Source organism: Typopeltis vanoorti, chromosome 9 (assembly GCF_054136105.1).
Source record: "Typopeltis vanoorti isolate ZY-2024b chromosome 9, IOZ_Tvanoo_1.0, whole genome shotgun sequence".
NCBI lineage: Eukaryota > Metazoa > Arthropoda > Arachnida > Uropygi > Thelyphonidae > Typopeltis > Typopeltis vanoorti.
Window position 1 is genome coordinate 3,554,878 of NC_143557.1, and position 20,369 is coordinate 3,575,246.

At 35.4% G+C, this 20,369-nt stretch overlaps 1 protein-coding gene across 2 annotated transcripts in view; it reads right to left on the minus strand.

Annotated features, from left to right (window-relative positions):
• The window catches only part of Pex23 (tectonin beta-propeller repeat-containing peroxin 23), a 693,418-nt gene that overhangs the window by 403,738 nt on the left and 269,311 nt on the right, over positions 1 to 20,369 (minus strand). For both annotated transcript variants that reach the window (XM_090398408.1, XM_090398409.1), the window contains exon 10: positions 8,253 to 8,374. In XM_090398408.1, the coding sequence (XP_090254534.1) occupies positions 8,253 to 8,374 (122 nt within the window). The remainder of the gene's footprint in view (positions 1 to 8,252; positions 8,375 to 20,369) is intronic.

A 20,369-nucleotide genomic window follows, 5' to 3' on the forward strand; every position in this document is an offset into this window, starting at 1 on the left:
ATAAAACAGCAACTGAGTGATGAAATAGACTTCAACAATGTCATCGACGAATTTGCGAACAGAGAAGCAAGAAAAATAACATTTTAGAATGTTGGAATTAAAGTTTAACTTCAAAAATAAACATAATGTTTTTAATTTATTTCCCTATACGTCATTTTGACTTTTCGTAATTTTTTTAAAAACTAAGTAGGAATTACCAACATTTCAGAAAAACTGTGCCATTTATAACATAATAAATCTAAAAGCATGTTTTGAATACATATAGAAACATAATTCATTAAATTGGAAGTAAACGATTAAAAGTGTATCATCATTGAACAAAGTTTAAATTTTTATTTAACAAATACGTAAGATTATATAATTATGTTACTACTTACTTTTAATGAGATGGTTGAGCTTCTCGGCCCTTGCAGAGTTGCTGGATATCTGGCTCAATATTGGTCAAATTCAGTTGAAGATCGGCACACATACAAAGACGATTTCTGTATTTTGTTTTTATTTGAAGGAGCGATGAAAATTATTTCTCACAAAGATAGGTTGTAGAGAACTGCATGACGATTTTCAATGCTTCTTTAAATAATTCGGAAAATTCACTTCTCACTGAAGGCGAGATCCAAAATCGAGCAAAACCAAGATCATGGAATTGCATTTTTAAGTCTACTCTCATGAAAAAGCTCAATTAACTGTTCTTTTCCGATACCGAAAGGTCGTTCTCATGACTTCAAGCCTGAAATGGATCATGAACTCACAGAAATTTCTTATAAAAGTTATTCGGAAAATATGTTTCAAAATTCCGTTTCAGATTTTTAAGGTGGTCACAAACCCTTTCCAGAACCTCAGAATCAACAAAGATATCATTTTCCACTAAAAAGGATTCCAATGTTGGAAAAGGTGCAAATTGTCTGTCTTTTACATAATTAATCCATAAAACCAGTTTTTTCTCGAATGCCTTTATTTTGTCTTAGGCATCAAGAACAGTTAAGGAATTTCCCTGAAGGGAGAGATTTCCCTGAAAGATAGGATAGTGTTGATAACCATGCTTCGTCAACAAGGAGTGATGCAAAATCAGAATTATGTTCATTTACAAATAATAAAACTTCGTACCTTAATTGAAATAAGCTTGTTAGTACTTTGTCCCTAGAAAGCCAGTGAATTTCAAAATGATGCAAAAGTTGTATATATTCACTGCCCATTTCATCACAGAGTACTGAAAATAACCTGATATTTAATGGTCGAGCTTTAATAAACATTAACTAGCTTTACAGCGTTATATAGCATAGTTTTAAATTCTGGTCGCATTCCTTTGGAGGCTAATGCTTCCCTATATATAAACGATGTACCCAATTCATATCCGGAACTACTTCCTTGACCATAGAACAACCCTACTATGCCTGCCTGTAAGGGCGCAAGCTCCATCCGAACAGAAGCCTATACATTTTCCCCACTGGATTCCTTTGTGTATTATGTAATTATTGAGAATGTGAAATATTTCTTCTCCAGTTGTTCGGGATGGCAAAGTTCTACAAAACAGAATATCATTATGAATGTTGTTATCATGCGCATATCTTACGTAGCATATTAACTGCGCATCACTTGTCAGTAGTCTCGTCTATTTGTAATGCATAATAAGGGCTCTTCTTAACTCTTTCGATTAACTGAGATTCTATGTCACCTGTCATATCATTAATTCTGTGACCGACAGTGTCATTTGAAAGAGGAATTAAATCAACATCTTTTAGTAACTTGTTGCCAAACGTCGTTTTTACCACATCATTTATAGCTGGAGGTGGCAAATTTTTCACGATAGAATGAGGTTTCCCTGTTTTCGCTATGCGCAAACTTAAGAGATAGGATGCTTCCAGTGCCTTGCTATTAATGGAACCCATGGCCGAAACTATATCTTTCCCATGATTTAATGTCCCTAAGCATTCCTGAAAAAATTCAATTGGCTTATTTTTCACATCACAATGTTTAGTTTCTAAATATCGTCGGAGTTTCGCAGGTTTCATGCACTCGTTCAACAACACTTCGTAACACAAAACACATTGAGGTTTCTGTTCACTTTCATTTCCACACCAAATAAACCTGAATTCCAAATATGAACTGTTATATTTCCTACTGTATTTTTTCTTTGAACTGCTTGTTTCTTCTTCTTTAATAGTATCAGATTTACTCACCGTTACAACACTTGTATCACAATTAGGGTTAGCATCACCTGTTTCATTTGCCCTTCTTTTCAAAGTCCTAGTTCTAAACAACTTTTCCATTATTAAAAAAACGTTTCCGAAAAATATATAAATATATAATACTGGGGTTAACTCAGGACACACTTTGTCCAAGTATCACTTAGCACTTCTCAAGATATACTGAGCCTTGGTTGAAGGAGGGAAACCTTCAATATTAAAAATCAATAAACAACACGCCATTGGTAAACATTACAATGGATAACATAATTGGTAAACATTAAAATGGAAGTGAACATGTGGATAACACATGTTCACTTCAAATCTAACAAAACAGCAAGGAAAGGTGGAAGCAATAAAACTATATTATTGTTCACTTCACCCCTCTTTTATTATTGTCATTCTGCCACCACAAATTTAGCAGCAGAATGACGAATAATAAAAAGGGTGAAGTGAACAACAATATAGTTTTATTGCTTCAGCCTTTGAATATTCTGACAATATTTGTTTTTTAAGTCTTCATTTGATTTCAACAATTTTTATTTACTTATTCAATTTTAATTTGTTTAGATAATTAAAAAATATATATTTATTTAATTAATTTAAGTCTGCCTGCAGACCACTTGTCCCATCGCTGCGGACCACAGTTGAGAAACACTGCTGTATAATAATCAGCAGGAGAGATGACCAGATGAGACTGATGTGGTTGTGAATGGATAGGAGAATATGAGAACAGGAATGCAAGTTGGACAGGGAAAGGAGTAGGCCAAGGGTGTCAGAGAGACATGGAATAAGGAGAGTATTCTGAAAGTAGTAATAAATGCATGCATGTGAATGATCGGCATATAAATGGAACAGCTTAGAATAAGTAGGGGGCATTCTAGAGGGATATATGGGACAGAAGGTGAGCAGACAGGCCCAAGTGATGAGAAGTCACAAATGGTGGCAGCATGAGTAAGACTGGTTATAGACCAAGAAATGAATTGTAATGTTTACTTACAAATGGCAGGAGTTCAGGAATAAGGGAGATGAAATTATTGCATTGATTGAATTGAAGTACATGATAGTACGAATAAAGGAAACATGGTTGGATGAGAATGACATGTTGACAGGAATAGAAATGGAGAGATATTATGTTTTTCATGCAGATAGGAAAGGCAAGAAGAGAGGGGAAGAATGTTGCTGAGAAAAAAAAAAAAAGGGGGGGGATTATGTCCACATAAGAGGGGGGAGGGTGTTGAAAAGGTGGGAAAAGTGGCAGGATTTTGAAGCAGTATGATGGGAAGGATGATAAAATGAGATATTTGGTGGAGTGTTGCTACAGATCAGGGAATGCGGAGACAAAGAAATGCATAGGCAACATGGATTAATGAACAAGCAAAGAATAATAATTATGGGTGATTTCAATTATGGCAATTTTGACTAGAATGAAGAGATAACATCAGGAAATAAGGAGAATGAATTTCCCCAGTTTTTAAGAGACAACAATCTTAGGCAATATGTAACAGAAGGCACATGAGAATAAAGAGTCTCAGATTTAGTTATATCATCAGAGGATGTGATTGTGAATGGAGTACAATAAAATAAAGATATCCAAATCTATTTTAATATTGCACGGCTACATTTTCAGAAGACAAAAATGGTATATATTTCTTTTCTTTCCTTACAGTCTCCATGTGGAATCTTCTCTCGGTTGGTGAGAGTGACCAAAGTGATCACCTGGGTTGCAGCCAATCATATGAAAATTAAAAAAAAAAAAAAAAAAAAAAAAAGATATATGTGGCATTACAAGGGTGTTAATTATGCAAAGCTTAGGATACAACTGGGAGCTATAGTGTGGAAAAAAGGAGTTGAGTAGAAAGGAGACAGATGCGATATAGAGACTAATTAAGAGCTATTGAACAGCAGCAATGTTGGAGTGTATTCCAAAAGTGAAAATGCTAAACAAAGTAGCAGTAAAATGGATGAATGAAGAGATAAAGTGCAAAAATCTGGAAGAAGTAGGCACTGTGGAGGCGACACAAGGTAAATGTTGGTATTGATCAGTTGCATGAAGTGTACAAATAGGAAACCAGCAGAGAAGAAAAAATGACTAAGATAGGATGATGCTAGTTTATGACACTGGCAGATTGGTAACCAATGCGGAAGATATAGCTGACGTATTCAATGATCAGGTTATCAGTGCATTTCATCCTCGTGAAGGCAACATCATGAGAAACTGGAGTGTGGAGGGTATGGCAGAGAAGGAACTAATAGTGAATGAGCAATGTATATGTGAGGAATTAACAAAACTTGATGTTAATGAGACAAAAGGATTTGACAGTATATTGCCACATCCTGAGAGTAATTCCCTATGGTATTAACGGTGTCTTCGGTGCAGCTATTTAACGTGAATCTTGCAATTGGGCAAATGCCAAAGGAACAGAAAGTTGGGGAAAATTGTTCCACTTTGCCAAGGAGTGGGGGGGAGATAACACTAAGGCTACAAATTATAGGCCAACTGTGTCTGGGGTTATTGTTAAGGTGAGGATAGGATTCAGAAGTGGGTTGATAATAGCAGTATTATTTATGATGGTCAACATGGGCTTGTTAGGGCAAGGCCACGTTTCAGCAAGCTACTTGTCTTTCAACAAGGTGACAAATTCATCCGATAAGAGAGATACATATACAATGATATACTTGGATTTTTCAAAGACCTTTGACAGACTGCTATATGACAAGCTAGAACTAAATTGAAACAATTGGAATTAGATAAGAGACTAGCTGAATAGCAGATTGGCTGTTAGATAGGTATCAGCAGAGTGGTATCCAAAAAGAGGAAGGTTACCAGTGGAGCCATAGGAATTCTGTTTTGGAACCATTATTGTTTAATTTAATTTGTGTTAATGAGACTGGGACCAGCTAAACTGGAGATGTGCAGATGCCTGCCAATGATGGACAGTTAGGAAGAACTATGAGAAGTAGAGCAAATGTTCCAGCCTTACAGGAGAATGGATCTGAATAGATTATGTTAATGGACAAATAAGTAGGGGCTCTCAGCTTAATACTGCAATGTGCAAGATCTTAAAATTTGGTAGACAAAGCTGGAATGCAGTGTATACAATTAATGTATGGCAGAAAAATTTGAAAGGAGTGGAAGTGAGAGAAAGATCTTGGAATGATGGACACAAACTTGAAGTTCAGGTATCAAATTGCTAAAACAGTAAGAGCATCATGATAAATTATGGCAACAACGAGGAAAACATCGATATGCAGAAGCAAAGAGGTTATAGTTTCCCTTGTATAAGGCTTTGTTCACCTGGTTTTTAGGGAGATGAGGATGTATTGCAGAGGGTCCAGAGAAAGTTTACAAAGTGTCAGGTCTATGGAATGTCAGATAATAGGAGAGTATGAAGGAATTCCACTTGCACTGAACTTTGTGAATAGAGGAGAGGACATGATTGTGATATATAAAATGGTGAGAGATTGTTACCAGATTAATGTGGAGGAGATTTTTCAGAGTAGAGGTAGGCAAGGGTAGAACTAGAGGTCATCCCTGGAAACTGTTAAGGAGGATGTAAGCAGGGGAGTGAGAAACAGGTTCTTTGAATGGAATGTGATTGGTAAGTGGAATGCATTGCCTGAATGTGTGATAAGTGCAGAAACTGTGAATGGGTTAAAGCACAGTTTGATGATCTTTTTGCATAAGAGAGTATAGACCTCCCACAATGAATTCTTTGACTCCTTGGAGGTCAGATGTTAATAATCATCATCATCAAATTCCTGACATGTACCTCAAGCAGTGTACAGGATATGAAAGTACTACATGAAAAACTTACATCATTACTAACTTCCTATCTACAATTTTCCTCCAAATCAGTCTGTTATCTGCCAAGGTTCCAACATTATCAGATCTTATATTTCTATCTTCTAAGACACTTTTTACGGTATCAATCTACCTATATCTTGGTCTTCCTCTGGGTCTTTTTTCTGCCTACCTGGAAGAGAACACTTGTTTTGCTAATCTTTTCTCTCACATTTTGTTTAAGTGACCATACCACCTGAGATTAGCTCTACTAAGGTACAGATGTTAATCTACAAATGTTAATATGATACTACTACTAATAATAATATAGAAAGCCCTTCTGGTCCATGGACAAACTATCTTTAGCTGCCCTACCATCAACACCTGACATGTGGAGAGAATACTAGTCCAACAATCTTCCAACAAACGGCTTCCTGGTAAAAGATCCCTGTGCTCCAAAGCCTGGTTTTACTCTTCCCAGGAAATTTTGGTCATCTACAAACAGGATCAAAACTAACCAGGGCAGATATGGCTATCTACTACATAAATGGAGGCTTATCACCCTTATTGTGATTGTTCTCCTGTGGCCCAGATAATTACTCATATTGTGAATGACTACCCAAGACACCAGTTTCATGGCGGTGGCCTTCAGGACATCCACAAGGTGACTGATGAGGCCCTGGATTGGCTTTCCAGACTGGACGTTGACCTGTAGATGTTTTGTATTCCTTTTGCCATAAGAATAAATAAATAATAATAATTTACATTTTCTTCTCATTCAGCCAAAATTACCCACTAAGTGAAAGAATGCACAAAGACACTGTAAAAATAATCATAATTTAAAATTCTGAATATTTTTATGTATTGTTTATGTTAGTATGTTTATTAGTTTTAGTTTTATAACACGCATTGTCAGCACTTGCGATGTGCCCTTTATTGAAATAGTTTTGTCAAAATGAAATGTAAAGAAGTTAAAAAATTGATGTACTTACCGGATTTGAATAGTTGTATTACTTTAAACAATTCATTAGTAGCTTAAAATATTAAGTGTGTGTGTTTTTTGAAGACATTCTCTTGTCGCTAATGTAATCTGCATATCAGCCATTATACCTATCAGCCATTATACCTAACTTCTTGCTTGCCAGTTTCATGGAGTGCGCATGCTTGCCGAGAAGTTTGATGTGTGATTGACAGCTGACAAGGAGAGCATTCGGTATCGAAGTAATGGGAGTAAACAAGAGAGCGTTCTGGAAGGAAATAAAAACACAGGCCAGCAGATATTTAGATTCAGAGGAACTTAAGTTTTTTTATGTGACAGTCAGAAGAAAATTAATAGTATATTCCAAAAAAGGAATCGTGGAACTATGAAATTTAAAGTGGAATAAGTATTGGTAAATGAAAGGGAAACATTGCTATAGATGTTTTAAAAGGAATATTGGAGGAAATGCTAATTGGAAGATTAGTAATAGATTCCGAAAAGGGAATCGTAGAACTGTGAGTTTTTAAAGTGGAAGAGTTAAGACTGTCAATGAGCATTAGTGAATAAAAGAAGCAATTACTATTTACGCTCTAAAGGAATGTTCGAGAAAACTCTGATTAGGAAGTTTCATCTGTCTTAAGGATGCTGAATCTAACTATTATTTCTATTGGAAAGAAGACAGAATTGAGTCAGGAAGAATTAATGTGTGCTACATAAGTGATGAGAAAGGATCCTATGAAAATGAAGAATAAAGTTATATATCTTCGGAAAAGGGCCTTGACAGAGCGAGAGAGAGAGAGAGAAACTGGCTATGAACATTTTGTCATTGTGAAAACACAATGTTTAGTCTAATGTAAGTTTATTTTTAAAAGGCCTTGGATCCAATTAAATTTGTAGTTAGTTATGTAATATTGTTCGAAGTGTGTATATATATATTGTTTTTGTTTTATTAAATGTGTTTATTTTGTATTTTGGTCTTGAGTCAGTGATTTTTTGGATTCTGAAAGCAATAGTAAAAAAGAGGTCATTGCACCAATCAGAGCGAACCCTTGTGCATATATAGGTACACTCGGAAAATAAAGAAATAATTGTTAGAAAAATAAAGAGATCAAATAATAAAAATTAATTAAAAATCTCCTTTTATTTAACAACACTGTTCATGAAATAGTAATGAACAAATTCAGGAATTATGAACCAATAATTTTATTCATAGGATATTCATCTAGTGCTTTTATTCATGTATTAAAGTCTATAACAAATGAGCATGGAAATTTATTTTTCTTTATACTATTCTAGTGTTTCTTACCTTCTCTACTGCTTGCTCATAACTAGTGAATTTTTTTCTTTCTTTTTCATTTCGAATGCACAATTTAGAAGTAATTTCTTTGTACCAATTTTCCTCAGCCCAATAATTCACAGAAGTACCACCTACATTAAAAAAAAAGTGTGTGTGTATGTGTGTGTGTATATATATATATATATATATTATTATTATTATTAGCTAAATTTTTCCCAAAATTTAATTGTTATAGTATATTATATCATTAGAGCAAAACAAATGTAATAGTTTGGGGATAATGATTAAACAAATGTAATCTCGTATTTACAAAGTAGTCTCCTACTTAGAGATAGGTTCAAATCGCAGTGGTATGGATGTTTGAGAAAATGTTTTTAGGTGGTACTGATTATCAAGAAGTCACTTTAGGATGAGAACTAGATAACTGAGAGGAGACCTCCATATAACCTTTAAGGAATATGGAGATCTGGGGGTTCTGACTGGATATCCAATCCTTCCCTTCACATGGTGTGCTCTGTTAGCAGATATCCACTGGATACTGAACAAATGGACTGGCAATTTGGGACTTAGCTGAAAAAACTGTACTTCCTATTGGCTTAAACAAGAAATAAACATAATGGTACAACATGATGAGATTTCATGCTAGCTGGAGCAATGCCTGGTTAAACAAGGCCACCTGTTGTTTTTTGGTCAGGAAACGAACAAGGGAGAACAGTGAAAAGTCAACTACTGAAGCAAATACAGTGCTAAAAGAACTGAAGATAGGAACCATAAACATGAGAATCGATGAAAAGGAAATAAAATTTCAGAAAAACCTGAAAATTACCTTGTGGACATAATTGGTGTTATATAGACAAAGAAAGATGAAACAAGTGAGCAAACACAACAAAGTTGAAAGGATTAAAGATAGGAACAATCAATATAAAGAGAATCAATGGAAAGGAAATCCGACTTTCAGAAGAACAGGAAAGTGCCATATGGATATAATTGTTACTGAGACAAAGAAGACAAAAACAGGCGATATCTTACTAAATAATAAATAAAGGACTAGGAATAATAATAAAGTTAAGGAAGGAACTTTGATAGCATTTAACACCACACATGAAGATAAACTTCTTATTGGAAGGCAATTTCAAGGTAGAATTATGTGGGCAAACTTCAAAATGGGGAAATGAACAATGAAATTTATTTGTACCTATGATAACACATAAGGTTCTTCAATGAAGAAATGGAGGAATTTTTCTATTCATTAGAGAATCGAAGTCTTTGGTGAATGATTAAGTAATGAATAGTATGGAAGTGATTGCGAGTCAACAGAATGAAAGCACAAGGGGTCTAGAAGAAGAAATGAGATGTTGTGAAAGTGAGGAAGTAAATAAAAGAGTGTTGAAGGAAAGTAATGAAACTGGGAGAGTCATGCTGAATAGTGTAGAAAATGAGACTGTGAGTAGCGCTTGTTTGGGTTTGAATGAGGTTATGAGTGGTATAATATATGATGATTCAATGATTAAGAGTATGGGAGCAGTATGCCTGAGGAGTGCTTGTCTGGCAGAACAACAGAGAGAGTGACTTTAGCAATAAAGAGAGGGCATGATGCAGAAAAGATGATAGATATGGTGGGTACAAATGACCTGAGTGGTAGTATAAATCGGGTAGCAAAAGATTTAAGAACATTGTTAGATATTGTGAAGATGATTGCGTGATTGTGCAAAAAAAAAAAGGTCTGGAATTTGTTGATGTCTGGTGTATGTTTGAAGGCAAAAGACAGCTATATGCAAGAGATGGGTTGCATCTGAACATGGAAGGTCATAAGAGTTTGAAGAAGTTACTGTTTTCTTAACAAGTTGAATAACTGGGCAGGGAAACTAAAATTGAAAAGGTTGAGTGTAAGAGGGAGAAACTTATGCGGTGAATGTATATTTGTTGATCCTTTTTCGTGGAATAATGTGAAGAATAGAGTGGATAAAAAGCGGCATGGGACTACTGAAATCAGCAGAATGTATATCAGTTCTAAAGCTGGTACAAGAACTAAAGAGAATCTGCAATTTTTGTATACTAATGCAAGAAGCATTCAAAATAAGAGGGAAGAATTTTTGGCATTAGTCAGTGCAATCTCACCAAAAGTTGTAGGCATTAGTGAAACTTGGCTGTCAGCAGAAGATGTGGTTACTGGAATTGAATATGATGGGATACAGTATTTTCAGGGAGGATAGAGAAGATAGAAAGGGGGGGAAGGAGTACTGTTGATGACAGCTGATGAGTTGCTGCCAAAGAAAGTAGTATATCAAGAGGACAGACATGTGAATGATAGTTCATTTGAGGCAGTCTGGTGTGAAATAGTGACCAATGCAACCAAATATACAGTTGGTTGCTGCTATAGGCCAGGGAGTGCAGGAGATGTTATTGAATTCATGCATCAGCAAATTAGTGCAATGAGTGCAGGGTTAGTGATTATTATGAGGGATTTTAATTATGGTGATATCAACTGGAAGGAGGAAATATCACGTGACATAAAGGAAATGGAATTCATACACCTTCTAAGAGATAATTACTTAAAACAGCACATAACTGAAGGGACTCATGGTGTGAGAGTGTTGGAGCTGGTCATAGGTTCAGAGGACATATGCATAAGTAAAGTGTCCTTGTTACCTCCAATTGGTGAGAGCAATCATGTGGTATTGACATAGGAGGTTGCAAAATTTGTGGATTTCTCTCTTAAGGAGAGAAATTCACAAATTGAGTATATAAAGAACTACAGGTTAGGTGTGTTGAATTTTTTCTTGACTATTATTTATAGGACTATTACACTTTTTTTTATATAATGTTCGTCAAGTAGCTTTATTTTATTGTACTACATGTTTCGCCAATTTTTTTCTATCGGCATCTTCAGGGAATACAAACTAGTAAGCTATATGAAGGTAACAGACTAGATTATAACTGATGGTTCTAATTCATACAAAAAATTAGTATTAAACAAGGCAATGCGCGTGTCTCGGGAATGTGATTTATTCGTTATGGCTCATGATGTAATTATCATGAAAGTTCATTTCTTTGATGTTTAATGATCTGATTAAAGCTTTAAAAATTTCTGGTAAGGTTAGACCTTGATTCTTGTCTAACCTTAATGATCTGTTGTTTCTGACATATCCTATGTGTTCTTTCTTTCTTTCTCGTTTCAAAGCTTCTAGGGGGGTCTGACCTACATAACTAATACCACATGAGCAAGGTATATTATATACTCCAGAGTACTTGTAGAATGGATGAGGATCTTTCGGTGATCTTAAAAATTTCCGAATAGTGTTGATTGGCTTGAATGCTACTCTGATATTAGGTGGTTTTAGAAGGTTAGCTAATTTTTTGGAAATGCTGCTGACAAATGGAATAGTAATGGTACTGATGTATTGGACGTCGTCACGTTGTCTATGTGGTATATCAGTCAAGAGAATCTTGTTGTAGAGTCTTTTTGGATAACCATTTAAAGATAGTTCTCTGGATGTTGTAGTTAATTCCATTTGTAGGTCATTCTTATCTGTTGTGTACTGTATAGCTCTTTTCTTGAGCATATGGATAATGCTAAGTTTCTGAGCTATATGATGAGACGAGTTGAAATGGAGGTAATGTCCAGTATTTGTAGGTTTTCTATAAACAGATAGGTTGATACTATTATTGGTTTGTTTCTTTATTAGGATGTCAAGGAATGGCAGTTTTCCATCTTTTTCAATTTCTAATGTGAATTTGATGGTATGGTGGAAACTATTGATTTGGTTAAGGTAACCCATTAGTTCTTCTTTCGTATGATCCCAAATGAGAAAGATATCATCCAGATATCTGTACCAAATTTTCGGTTTTGGAATGATCTGGGATAAGATTTTTTCTTCTAGATCTTCCATGAATAAGTCAGCACAAGGAGGGGAGAGGGGGCTACCAATGGCTAATCCGGTGAGTTGTTTGTAGACAGTTTTTTGCCAAATAAAATAGTTAGAAGTTAAACAGTGATTGAACAAAGTAGTGATGTTTCTTGGGAACAAGTTGTCTAAGATGTTGATGACTTCAACCACTGGAATGTTTGTAAACAGAGATGTAATGTCTAGACTTGCTAGTACATCCTCTTCATAGATAGGGATGTTTTTTATTTTATCTATAAAATGTTGTGAGTTTTTAATATAAGTATCCGAGACGTGAATGCGTTGTTGTAAAATCTTAGCAAGGTACTTGGACAGTTGGTAAGTGGGAGAATAGATTCCGTCAACTATTGGACGTAATGGTATACCTTCTTTATGAATTTTAGGAACGCCATACAGCCTAGGAGTTAGTGGGTGCATTGATTTTAACTTTCTTATTACTTCTATAGGCCAGTTAGTCATTCCACGTAATAGTTCATTGGTGTCATTATGGTTTTTTATGGTCGGATCTCTACTGAGAACTTCATAGACAGACCTGTCAGATAATAGATTTTTAATTTTTTCTTCATAATCTTTAGTATTTAATATAACTGTATTATTACCTTTGTCGGCTTTGAGTATGATGATGTCTTTATTATTTCTTAATTTGAGAAGCGTTCTTCTTTCCATTTGGTTAGAGTTGGAGTTAGGAGATCTTGTCGGAGCTGAAAGGATTATGCTGCTTTTTAATTGTAAGTCATTAACTATTGGAAGTGGTAGCAATGAGAAGGCTTTTTCTAAGTTGCAGATGTTATTTTACGAATGGCAGTAGGTTTTAAGGCATAATTGAATCCTTTTTTGAGGATAGAGATCTCAGGTTTAGTTAAAACGTGTTTAGATAGGTTAATTATCACTTGGTTATCTGGTAGTGACAGTTTATAGTTGATATGATTATCATACAGCATATTGAATTTATCAATTTGTGTCTTTTGGCTGTGGTTAAAGGTTTTGGTAAAATTTTTCATATTGTCTAATAGTTGCCATGTCTCTGTGTCAAGGTTATTAGAGCTATCTGTGAATAAGTTATAGACTGTGAGTCTATTTTGCTAAGCATGAATCTCGCATGGCAATTTCTTTCTTTGAGAAGTGCACATGAAGTTCATTGGTAAATCATGTTAGCTTTTTTAGTTATATAATATTGTTTTAAACGAAGAAATTTTGGGATCACGCTATTGTCTCTACATCTTTTTAAAAAAGTCAGATGGTTTAAATACCTAGCTTTTTTGCATTTTAAACCTTCGAGATTGCGTACCTTTTGTTTGGTGATCTTGTTGATCCTGTTCATTGTGTTGAATTTTTTCTTGACTATTATTTATAAGACTATTACACTTTTTTTTATATAATGTTCGTCAAGTAGCTTTATTTTATTGTCCTACATGTTTTGCCAATTTTTTTCTATCGGCATCTTCAAGGAATACAAACTAGTAAGCTATATGAAGGTAACAGACTAGGTTATAACTGATGGTTCTAATTCATACAAAAAATTAGTATTGAACGAGGCAATGCATGTGTCTCGGGAACGTGATTTATTCGTTATGGCTCATGATGTAATTGTCATGAAAGTTAATTTCTTTGATGTTTAATGATCTGATTAAAGCTTTCCAAATTTCTGGTAAGGTTAGACCTTGATTCTTGTTTAGGTTTTCAGTTTTACAGGCGACAGTAGCTGCTTCCTTGAATGGTAGTTATCTTCTATATAGGGCATAAGGCTCTTATCCCACTCAGTGTGATGGTTAGTAGAGGCAAAGTGGCAAGAAAGGCCTGAAATGTCTTGTCTGTTGTGTCTGACATATCCTATGTGTTCTTTCTTTCTCGTTTCAAAGCTTCTAGAGGTTTTTTCAATGCACCCACTAACTCCTAGACTGTATGGCGTTCCTAAAATTCATAAAGAAGGTATACCATTACGTCCAATAGTTGACAGAATCTATTCTCCCACTTACCAACTGTCCAAGTACCTTGCTAAGATTTTACAACAACACATTCACGTCTCGGATACTTATATTAAAAACTCACAACATTTTATAGATAAAATAAAAAACATCCCTATCTATGAAGAAGATGTACTAGCAAGCCTAGACATTACATCTCTGTTTACAAACATTCCAGTGGTTGAAGTCATCAACATCTTAGACAACTTGTTCCCAAGAAACATCACTACTTTGTTCAATCACTGTTTAACTTCTAACTATTTTATTTGGCAAAAAACTGTCTACAAACAACTCACCGGATTAGCCATTGGTAGCCCCCTCTCCCCTCCTTGTGCTGACTTATTCATGGAAGATCTAGAAGAAAAAATCTTATCCCAGATCATTCCAAAACCGAAAATTTGGTACAGATATCTGGATGATATCTTTCTCATTTGGGATCATACGAAAGAAGAACTAATGGATTACCTTAACCAAATCAATAGTTTCCACCATACCATCAAATTCACATTAGAAATTGAAAAAGATGGAAAACTGCCATTCCTTGACATCCTAATAAAGAAACAAACCAATAATAGTATCAACCTATCTGTTTATAGAAAACCTACAAATACTGGACATTACCTCCATTTCAACTCGTCTCATCATATAGCTCAGAAACTTAGCATTATCCATATGCTCAAGAAAAGAGCTATACAGTACACAATAGATAAGAATGACCTACAAATGGAATTAACCACAACATCCAGAGAACTATCTTTAAATGGTTATCCAAAAAGACTCTACAACAAGATTCTCTTGACTGATATACCACATAGACAACGTGAAGACGTCCAATACATCAGTACTATTACTATTCCATTTGTCAGCAGCATTTCCAAAAAATTAGCTAACCTTCTAAAACCACATAATATCAGAGTAGCATTCAAGCCAATCAACACTATTCGGAAATTTTTAAGATCACCGAAAGATCCTCATCCATTCTACAAGTACTCTGGAGTATATAATATACCTTGCTCATGTGGTATTAGTTATGTAGGTCAGAACCCTAGAAGCTTTGAAACGAGAAAGAAAGAACACATAGGATATGTCAGAAACAACAGACAAGACATTTCAGGCCTTTCTTGCCACTTTGCCTCTACTAACCATCACACTGAGTGGGATAAGAGCCTTATGCCCTATATAGAAGATAACTACCATTCAAGAACCTTCAAGGAAGCAGATACAGTTGCCTGTAAAACTGAAAACCTAAACAAGAATCAAGGTCTAACCTTACCAGAAATTTGGAAAGCTTTAATCAGATCATTTAACATCAAAGAAATGAACTTTCATGACAATTACATCATGAACCATAATGAATAAATCACGTTCCCGAGACACGCACATTCCCTCGTTCAATACTAATTTTTTGTATGAATTCATACAAAAAATTAGTCATATAGCTTACTAGTTTGTATTCCTTGAAGATGCCGATAGAAAAAAATTGGCGAAACATGTAGGACAATAAAATAAAGCTACTTGACGAACATTATATAAAAAAAAAAGTGTAATAGTCTTACAGGTTAGATAATTATAATAATCTTCGGAGTGAGCTTACAGCCGTCTCATGGCAGAAGATATTGCAGGGAAAAGATGTTAGCAGTGCATGGAATAAAATCAGCGGGTATCTGAGGAAAGCAATATCAGAATGTGTCCCTATGGTCAGGAAGACAAACAAGGTAGGCGTTAGTTGGATGAGTAGTAGTATCAGGCTTGATCTGCAAAAAAAAAAGAAAATGTTATGGAGAATTTACAAGGAGAAAGGTGATCAGTACATACCCATGAGCAATACAAGGCTCAAGCTAGGAAGGTTACCAGCATAGAAAGAAAAGCTAAATCAGATTATGAGAAGACCTTAGGCCAAGAAGATCAAAGGTAATCCCAAAGAGTTCTTCCGTTATGTGGCAAGTAAATGGAAGAACGACTTTGGAAGGATAACCTTAGTGGGTGCTGATGTTATTGAGGTTACCAATTCAGATGTAATAGTAGAGTTACTGGGTGATCACTTTTCAAAAGTCTGTCATCCAAGTGAGAATATCTCTGTACCTGTAGCAATAACTAATGTGAGAATTGAAGTTAATAAATCAGAGGTACTTAGTATATTGCAGAATTTAAATGCAAACACTGTTGTAGGTTTAGATAGAATATCAGCTCGGGTGTTGCGTGAATGTATGTGAAAAGGAATTGTCAATGCCTCTTACTTGGTTAATTAACTTAAGCTTGAACTCTGGTATGGTCATTAGGGAATGGAAGGAAGGCAAAGTGGTTCCTTTGCATAAAGGTGGCTCTAAGACTGCAGTAGTTAATTACAGACCAATCATCATCTCAGGAGTGGTGGTAAAAGTATTGGAAAAGTTGGTTACGGACAGAATTCAAGAATGGGTGGATCAGAATATGATACGCTATAGGGGCCAACATAGTTTTGTTAAAGGTCGATCCTGCCTTAGTAATCTATTAACTTTTTATAATAGAATGACATCTGAGTTGGACAAGGGAAATGGCTACACAGTGATACTACTGGATTTTGCTAAGGCTTTCGACAGGATACCCCATGGAATACTGTTGCGCATATTAGAGCAGATTGGAATGGATACTAAACTGGTGATATGGATAAGAGAATGACTCATTGAGAGATATCAGAAAGTAGTGTATGTTGGAGCAGAGCCCAGGATGAGACAGGTGACCAGTGGTGTGTGTCTCAGGGCTCTGTGCTTGGCCATTATTGTTTAATTTGTACATAAATGACATAGGAAATGGCTTGAAAGGAGATAATCAGTTGTTTGCTGATGATACAAAGTTGGGTAGCGCAATAAAAAATCAAGCTGATGTTAAGAGTTTGCAGGAGGATTTAAATAAGCTGGCAAAATGGGCAAAAGATAATGGATGTCAGTTCAATGTGGAAAAGTGTCAAGTTATGCATTTTGGGATTAAGATTACCAGCTGTGTACCACTTGATGGAACGGTACTGCATGAGATTGATGAGACTAGGGACTTGGGGATGTTGGTGGATAGGGAGATGAAGTTCAGAGGGCACATTGCTAAGGTGTCCAAGATTGAATATAGGGTTACTTGGTTTTTGAAGAACACATTAACATCCAGAGATAAAGAGGTTGTTATTCCCCTTTATAAGGCACTGATACTTCCACATTTGGATTACTGTGCTCAAGTCTGGTCACCTGGATTCCTTGGAGATGAGGAGGTTGTGGAGAGGATTCAGAGGAGAGTGAATAAGTTAGTGAGTGATGTAAAAATGCTCCCTACATTGATAGATTGAGAGTTTGTGGATTGCAGAGGTTGGTTGATAGGCAGAGAAAAGGGGATATGATAGAAACATTTAAATTACTAAAAGGTATTTATAAGATTGATGCAGGGGAAATGTTTCAGCTGTGTGACAGTGATGGATGAAGAAGAGGTCATCCCTGGAAATTAATGAAAAGTGTAGTTAACAAGTATGTGAGAACTAGATTTTTTGCTTGGAGGATGGGGAGTGGGTGAAATGCATTGTCTGACTCAGTTGTGAGTTCGTCTGTAAATGAATTCAAGAAGAGGTATGATAGATATTGTTTTGATAGTTTGGGTCTCCTGCGATGAGTCTACTGACTCCATGGAGATCATCATCATCATACGTATCAAGGATTTAGGCCTAGTATGGCCTGTTCCGGCCTTAGAAGTCATCGTTGAATCTTTTAAGAGGACGTCCTGGTTTCCTTTTTCCTAATGGCTTGTACTTTAAGGCTTGTTTTGGTAATCTTTCTGTTTTCATTCTTTGAACGTGTTCCATCCATCTATGTTTATATTTTTTAATTTTTTCAATTACTGGTTCTTGGTTTAATTCTTTCATAATATCTTCGTTTCTTTTGTGATCAAATAGGGTATACTTTGCAGTTTTTCTCATAAACTTCATTTCTGCTGTTGTTAATCTTTGTTTGTCTTTTTGTTTTATTGTCCAGATTTCGCTTCCATACATTAAGACCGGTAGGGCTAATGTATTGTATACTTTTAGCCTGGTTTGTTTTTGAACTAGGTTTGGTTTAAATATAGAGTTAATTACTCCTGTTATTTTTAAATATTTTGCAATTTTTATGTTTATATCTTTTTCATTTTCATGGACTCCATGGAGATATCCATAATAATAATAATACCAAAAGTTGCTAGCAAATATGTCGGCAGATGCACTAAAAGAATACAGAAAAAATATAAGAGTGCTAATCTATGTGTAAAAGTAGCTAAACAAAAAGTCACATCAAGACTTCGGTAAGAATACAGAAGATAAATATCAGGAAGGTGGTAAAACGTTCTGGGAGTTTTTTTCTTGAAGCTTTTCGGTGTTGGGTGGCTAATTGTGTGTGTTGGGTGGTTACTGAAACTCCTGAGGGATAAGTAATTTTTTCATATTTTAGTTGATAATATTAGGTTAACTTATTGTAGTTTTTGTTTAAACAGATAACTGACTGACTGCTTTATTTAGTTTGTAAGTAAATCTCGTATTGTTTTTGTTTAAATATGAAATGAGGGTTGTTTGAAAAGTATGATAAATTTCCAATAGAAGCGACACAATTCATTCATTCATACCAGTGTCAGCATGTATCATCTTTTTTATGACCCCCTGGCAAAATTTTAGCCATGAGTCATGCATAGTTCTCATTTGGCAAACATTTAAAAAATGATTGTGTTCACATTTTTCATAAAAATGGAGAAAAACGAGTTTCATGCAATGACAAAACACTTTTATTTGAAGAAGTGGACGGCCACGCAGATCAAAACTGAGTTAGATGCAGTTCATGATGACTCTGCACCAGCATTAAAGACTATTTATTTTTGGATAAATGAGTTTAAACATGGTCGTAAGTCCATCAAAGATTAAGTGCGCTCTAGACATCCAACTGAGGTCACTACTAAAGAAATGACTGACAAAATCCATGGTATCGTTATGGAAGACCGCTGAGTAAAAGTGCAAAAGATTGCTGAGACTGTAGGCATCTCAACTGAATGGGTGTATAATATCCTGCATGAAAAATTGCACATGAAAAAGTTTTGTGTGTGATGGGTGTCGTGATTGTTGATTGTCGATCAAAAACACATGCAAAAAGACATTTCGAAGCAGTGTTTGGCGATGTTTAATCGCAGTTCGCAGGATTTTTTGCACCGATTCCTGACTGTAGATGAAACTTGGATCCACCACTACACACCTGAGTCCAAGCAGCAGTCAAAACAGTGGACAATGCTGAGTGATAGAGCACCAAAAAAAGTAAAGACCGTTTTGTCAACTGGGAAGGGGATGACCACTGCTTTTTGGGATTCCCAAGTATTATCATGATAGACTATTTGGAAAAGAGTAAGACAACAAGAGTCTATTATGTGTCATTGTTGGACCATTTAAAAGAAGAACTGAAAAAAAAAAAATGGCTCTTTCATCAAGACAATACACTGTCTCACACACATCAGCCGTCAGAATGGCAAAATTGCACGAATTGAGGTTCAAATTGGTTCCACATCCACCATATTCTCTGGACTTGGCCCCGTGTGACTTCTTCTTGTTCCCAAACTTAAAAATTCGGCTCGGTGGGAAAACATTTTCTTTGAAGAAGGATGACATCAAAGCTGTCAATGACTATTTTTCACAATTTGACAAATCCTATTTAGATTGGATGAAAAAATTGGAAACTTGCTGGACCAAATGTGTAGCCCTCGATGGAGACTATGTTGAGAAATAAAGGTGATTTTTTCCGAAAAAATGTGTTTAACTTTTTTTTTTTGCCAAACCTTTTGGTATAGGCCTTGTATTCTTGATATGGTGCCAATGCACAGTAGAACAATGGAAGCAAAGACTACACTGCCGAGTGATTTGATTTTGCGTAATTTTGTGCAATGTAGCGTGTGAGAGATGTATTCATCATGAAAATTTAAGGATATGTAGAATGAAATTGAAACTGGAAAGAGAGAGTGTCTATTAAATGTTTCAAAAGTTAGTGCCTATTAGATGATGAGAATGGAACAAATATTAGTAGAGTGGACATTATTGATGGTATGACATAAAATGTCAGAATTAATGTCAAATATGCAGTCATGGAAACAGAGGAGAACAAAATGGACATAAATAAAGGAATAGCACGTGAGAACGTTATCCTTCACAGGACAAAGCATAAAATTAAAAACTGTAGAAGTGGGAAAGATTAGCAAGGCTGAGAAGAGGAAGAAGCAGATGGTTGGAAGTAATAATA